This window comes from Magnolia sinica, chromosome 7 (genome assembly GCF_029962835.1).
Source record: "Magnolia sinica isolate HGM2019 chromosome 7, MsV1, whole genome shotgun sequence".
Lineage (NCBI taxonomy): Eukaryota > Viridiplantae > Streptophyta > Magnoliopsida > Magnoliales > Magnoliaceae > Magnolia > Magnolia sinica.
In genome coordinates this window covers 14,090,052-14,096,103 of record NC_080579.1, presented here as the reverse complement: position 1 = coordinate 14,096,103, position 6,052 = coordinate 14,090,052, and the positions used below count along the sequence as shown (strand labels likewise).

At 44.7% G+C, this 6,052-nt stretch overlaps 1 protein-coding gene across 2 annotated transcripts in view; it reads left to right on the top strand.

Annotated features, from left to right (window-relative positions):
• Positions 1–451: 451 nt before the first annotated feature.
• The window catches only part of LOC131251102 (probable apyrase 6), a 54,834-nt gene continuing 49,233 nt past the window's right edge, over positions 452–6,052 (top strand). Inside the window, exon 1 of one of the 2 annotated variants that reach the window (XM_058251612.1) lies at positions 452–1,284. In XM_058251612.1, the coding sequence (XP_058107595.1) occupies positions 675–1,284 (610 nt within the window). In that variant the 5' untranslated portion in view covers positions 452–674. The remainder of the gene's footprint in view (positions 1,285–6,052) is intronic. The other variant, XM_058251611.1, reaches the window with a different exon arrangement.

Sequence of the window (6,052 nt, the reverse complement as noted above, 5' to 3'; positions counted from 1 at the left end):
AGAAGGGTTCCCACCTGATGGACGGTCTAGATTTTAAATATACAACATTGCGGGCCCCATAGAACGTTGGCACGATTCTCGTCCACATGCATCTTTTTACGACGTATCCACGCCCATCATTTCCTGACGAGTGGGTCCCTGGTACCGTACTATTTCCCACTTTCGACGGAGTATGGCCCAAAAATGTACTTGATAGGACAGTTTTAACCCTTGGATTTGTGGCCCATAGATAGACGGTCGATGAGGGATGCAAAACAATGGTCCACGTTCAACTGAAAAATCTCCCAATATTGGTCGTTGCTGGAATCTTCCAATGTCAGACCGAAAAGATGAATGGCCCTGATTACCGAAACCATGGGCCCTACTTTCAGAATTGCAGACGTCTGTACGCTGTGCGATCGTACATCGCATCTCAGTAAACAAAACCAGACCGACTGAGAAAAATCTTTTTTGGAGAGAGGGAGGAGAGAGAGAGAGGGAGATTGCTATTGAAAATCCAATTCCAGAAGAGAGAGAGAGAGATTGCTGTTGGAAATCCAATACCAGAAGAGAGAGAGAGAGAGAGAGAGAGCACCAGGGTCACTTCCATCAGATTCCAATTGCCAACCATCCGATCCTTCTTCCCCACACATGTGCTTCTTCTCGCCATCGTCATCATCGTCGTCGTCTCCATCATGGATTTCTCCAATCTCCAATCTCGAATCTCAACGGCCTACATCCCTCCCCACAGGACCCAACTCCACCCTCGGATGCATTCCTTCTCCTCTCCTCTCTCCAAACCCCTCCCTTCCCAATCTACTCCTCCCCACCACCTGAAATGGTGGTACGTCGCGGCTGCCCTCCTAACCCTCGCCTTCCTCCTCTACCTCTTCTCCCTTGCCCGCGGCGTCCACCTCTCCTCCCGCTTCTCTGATCCCAAGTCCAAGGGCTTCGGCATCGTCATCCACGTTGGCCCCACTGCGACCCGCGCTCGTGTTTTTGAGTTCCTCAATGAGGGCCACATTGTCCCCTTTGCCAATGGGCGGGGCCCGGACTTGATGACGACCCACGTTGGGCTGGCGGAGTTTGCAGCCAATGTGGAGAATGCTGGGAATTCGCTTCGAGGGCTCCTGGGTTTTGCCAGGGAGAAGGTCCCGAAGGTGGAGTGGAAGGATACGAAGGTGAGGATGGTGGTGACAGGCGGGCTGCAGCGTGATGCTACGGAGGTGATTCTGGAGTTGTGCAGGAAGGTTTTGAGGTCTTCTGGGTTCATGTTCAAAGATGAGTGGGTGTCTCTGGTAACAGGTCAGCTAGTTGATTTATGTCATCAAAATGCAATCATTTCATGTTTTGGGTGTGCAATGTGTGATTTGAATCCAACTCATGGCAATTTCATCATTGTTTTCTATAAAGAAAAGTATGGTGATGATCAAGTTTTCTTTATGCCCTGTTTGGAATGGTGCAAATTGCAATTTTGTGCTTGTTAAAAGGTTCAGCTTTAAGATTTGAATAGGGCTTTTTCCAGAATGTTCAGAAACCACATTCCTTAATTGAGCAGAGAAATTCCGTAAAACTTGCTCGAAATGGCATGTTAGCTCAATGTGGCAAAGAGCAGAATTGAGCATGATGTCCATTCTGCTCAATTCTAATATATTAACTTTCCCAACTCAGCCTTTAATTGCTAATTCTTCATACCCAGCCTCACCGTTATGGAAATTCTGCTGACATTTTTAACCTGTGTACTTTCGATACTTGATATTGACATACAGAGAAATTGAACATGCCCAAAGTTAGTTTTTGTGGGTATAGCAGTTTGGGATTGAGGGGAGCAAATGTGTTCGTGATGGTGATGCAGCCCAAAGAAGGATGTGTTCATCTTTCAAGTGGGCTACACATGTCAAAGTCTAAGGGTGGCTGATAACAACTTTTAGGTTTTTACTAGTAAATTGTAGATCCTAAAGGTTTAGTTTGGTGGATTGTGGTACCCATAGGGCCCACACGTGTGATTGGATGGGTGGTTTGAAGGTGTTGGAGCCTTCTAATTGGTCCCAGAGTGGATCCCACTTGCTTTTATTTAGGGTTTTACATGTGGTTTATTGTAGGGCTTTACTTTTAGTTGTTTAATTATGTGTAATTGAGTTGTCAAGTGTTTCTTTTAGGGGCCAAGATAAAAAAACCTACGGCTGAGATTCGAAAGATATTTTTGGCTGTTTTTTCCCTAATTTTTTTGGGTTGCTTACGAGAGCATTGATGCTTATCATAAGAAGGGTAAAAGGGGGCTAGTTTGCAAGCTGGATCTTGGAAAAGCTTATGAGCAAGTCGACTGGAAAAGTTTGCCGCCTGATCTTTCATGCAGCAGAGGAGTACACGGTTGACAATTTGAGAAAGATCACCAGCTGCTTTGAAGCAGTATTGGGTCCAAGGGTCAATATTTCCAAGAGCAACATGTTGGGTATTAATACATCAAAGGAGGAGGTGGAGAGGTTAGCTGGTGTGTTCGGTTGCAATGCAGCTTCTATTTCTTCTACATATTTGGGTCTTCATTTATGCATTGGAAAGCCTCCCAAGTACTTATGGGATAAAGTTATAGAATAAATGGAAGGAAGATTGTCTTCTTGGAAGAGCAAGCACTTATCCATCCGGGGGGGGGGGGGTGATTAACTTTGATGAACAGCTGTCATTTCTAGCATGCCATGATATTTCATGTTTCTTTTCATGTGGAGATTAACTCTGATAAAAAGCTGTCATTTCTAGCATGCCATCATATTTCACGTTTCTTTTCATGTGTCCGAAATTGGTGTTGAAGTTGGAGAAGCTTAGGCGAGACTTCTTTTGGCAAGGGGTGGCAGATTCCCAAAAATTCCACTTGGTTAAGCTCTTGGAAGAGCTTAGTCTTGCTTAGGCGAGACTTCTTTTCATGCTAGAAATGACAGCTTTTTATCAGAGATTAACTCTGATGAAAAGCTGTCATTTCTAGCATGCCATCATATTTCATGTTTCTTTTCATGTGGAGATTAACCCTCATAAAAAGCTGTCATTTCTAGCATGCCATCATATTTAATGTTTCTTTTCATGTGTCCGAAATCGGTGTTGAAGTTGGAGAAGCTTAGGCAAGACTTCTTTTGGCAAGGGTGGTAGATTCCCAAAATTTCCACTTGGTGAAGTGGGAGGTTGTTCACCAGCCGATTAAGGAGGGGGGAGTGGGTGTTAGACAGTTGGAAAATATTAATGACGCCTTGCTTGGCAAGTAGTTGTCGAGATATGAAAAATTAACACGTTTGAGGTCTCTTTTCAGATGCCCGGTCTTTGTTCTGGCTACTTTTGAAAAATTAAGACGTGATTTCCTTTGGCATGGCAAGGAAGATACGAAAAAGTTTCATCTCCTTCAGTGGAATTAGGTATGCAAGCAGTTTCAAGAAGGCAAAGTGGGAATAAAAGACCTCAAGAAGATGAATAGGGCTCTCCTTGGGAAGTGGATTTGGAGGCTTGGGTTTGAGGGTGATAGTCTATGGAATAAGTTCACCAAAGGCAAATACGATAGGTCTATCGGTGGATGGTGGACCAACAATTCTTCTCTCTATAGGACCTCGGCTCTTTGGAAAGGGATCCTTTCTTTGAAGAAGGAGGTGCTTTCAGGTATCGGTTTCATTCTTGGTAAGGGAAACAATAGCAGATTTTGGGAAGACATTTGGGTGGGAGAAGCTTCTCTGAAGGAAGATTTCCCGAATATTTTTTGTGTCGCCCCAAATCCAGCTATCTCTGTGGCTAGTTGCTTCTCTATCTCGGCCTCGAAGATAGTGTGGAACGTGGTTTGCAAGAGGAATCTTCATGATTGGGAGGTCGACAAGTATGTGGGGCTCCTTGATCGTATTTACAGGGCCATGCTAGACAGTCAGAATTCAAATAGTATTTTCTGGGGGTTGGAGAAGTCCAGTTCCTTCTCAGTTAGATTGACATATTCTATGTTGGATCATGAGCTGGCCCCAATAGTTGATCATTCGTCTTGCCGCCTTTGGAAATACTCGGTTCCTCCTAAATATGCCTCCTTTTGGTGGCTGGTTGGTAACAAGAGGATCCTCATGATAGATAACTTGAGAAAGAGGGGGCCTCTAGTTAATGTTTGCTTCTGTTGTATGAAGGATGAAGAATCAATTGATCATTAGCTCCTCTTTTGCCTTTTTATCTCCCGGATTTGGTTAGAATTTCTCAAGCGCTTCAACGTCATGTGGTGCTTCCTTGGCTCCGTGACCCTCCTCCTTAAAGCCTGACATGGGGTTAGACTAGGCAAGCAAAAGACTCGCTTATGGAGAATGACTATTATTGTAGTTTGGTGGTCAGTTTGGGAAGAAAGAAATGGGAGATGCTTTAGGGACATCTCTAATTCGGAAGCAGTTATAGCTAGCAAGGCTAAGCGTTTAATGATAGAATGGGCTGTTTATGTAGTGGGTCTTAAGGATTGTGATTTTCTCTTTCTTGGAGTCTAGCGGAGTTTGCTCTCTCGGCGAACTCCCTCTTCTCCTTTTTTGTTTTCCCGTCTTTTTCTAATATATATATATATCGTGACTTTTCAAAAAGAAAAAAGAAAAAAAGTAGTTGTCGAGATTTGGCACGGAAGAAGGAAGTTTATGGAGAGACGTGTTGGCGGCCAAATATGGTGTGTGAGGGGAAGGTTGGTGGGTCAAGCACTCCTTGTATCGGGCATCCTATATTTGGAAGGCAGTTGAAAGTGTATCGGTTATCTTCAAAGAAGGGTAGGCTTTGTGGTGGGGGATGGACAAAGGGTATGCTTTTTACGATGTGTGGTTAGGAGGCTTGAGGCTATAGTCTGATTTTCCTAGATTGATGTTGATTGCTCCAAATATTAGCATTGCCATTGATAAGTGCTTTTCTAAGGCAGATAGATGATAGGTGTGGTCCCCATCTTGTGGAAGAAATTTGACAGACGAAGAGACTGAAGAGTTTGTTACAGCCTTGGCTGTACTTCAAGGTGCTAGCCTTTCTCCGGGGGTGAAAGATGCTTTGCTTTGGAAAGAGGAGAAATCTGGAAAGTGTTTGGTTCGATCTTATCTGATCACTCGAGACGGCACTCAGTCAGATTCAGGTCCACTAGCTTGTGTTTGGGATTATGGAGTCGCAATTTTCACTTGGTTGGTGGGGCAAGAATATGATTCTCAGGATTGATAATCTTCAAAAGAGATTGATGATCATTCCCAACATGTATTCCATGTGCCTAAGCGATTCGGAGATGGTAAAACACTCGTTTATTCATTGTCCGATTGCAAGGGTGGTTTGGGAAAATGTGATGGTTTATACACACACACACACACACACATATATATATATATATTAAGATTCCTTGGGTGATGCTGGGGTTGATGGAAGGATTATTGCTAGCTTGGCATGGTGGTGGAGGTGGCTGTGGAAGACTTGGTGGGCCCTGCTTGACCTGCTGGACATCTGGTCCAGTTAGGCCTACTGGCTATCTGTCTGGGCCTGGATTGGCCTCCTCAACGTTTGGTGGGCCTGCCTGCAAGATGTGCTGGTGGTCTTGGCTGAGCCTGTTGGTCATACATATTGGTCCAGCTGTGCCTGCTGGAATTCTGGGTGGGCTCGCTGATTGGACCTGTGGAGCCTAGCGTGCTTGTTGTAGTTGTTGAGGTCCGTAAACCTGATTGCTGTTGTCAATGGAGTCTTATTATCTTGCTGCTGATGACGAATGGTCCTATGGACATCACAGTTATCACCAGTAAAGTCTTTGACCCTGTCACTGCTGTTGAGGGGTCACATAGACCTTAGTGCCATTGCCATTGTCTCTTGACCCTACAGCAGTCACTGGTGATCCTTATTGGATGTTTTGGTGATGGCAGTGGGGTCTGCAGACCCTGTTGATATTGGATCGCTGAAGAGGCCTGCTGTGCAGATGGGATGGCCTACGCGGCGATTCAATGATTCAAGATTGCCCCTAGGGCCAAACAATAAAAGAAAAGACAGGAAGAAGAGAAGGGATAAAGAAGGAAAGGGGAAGGAGATGATAAAGAAGGGGGGAAAAGAGATGAAAAGGAAGAAGATCTAA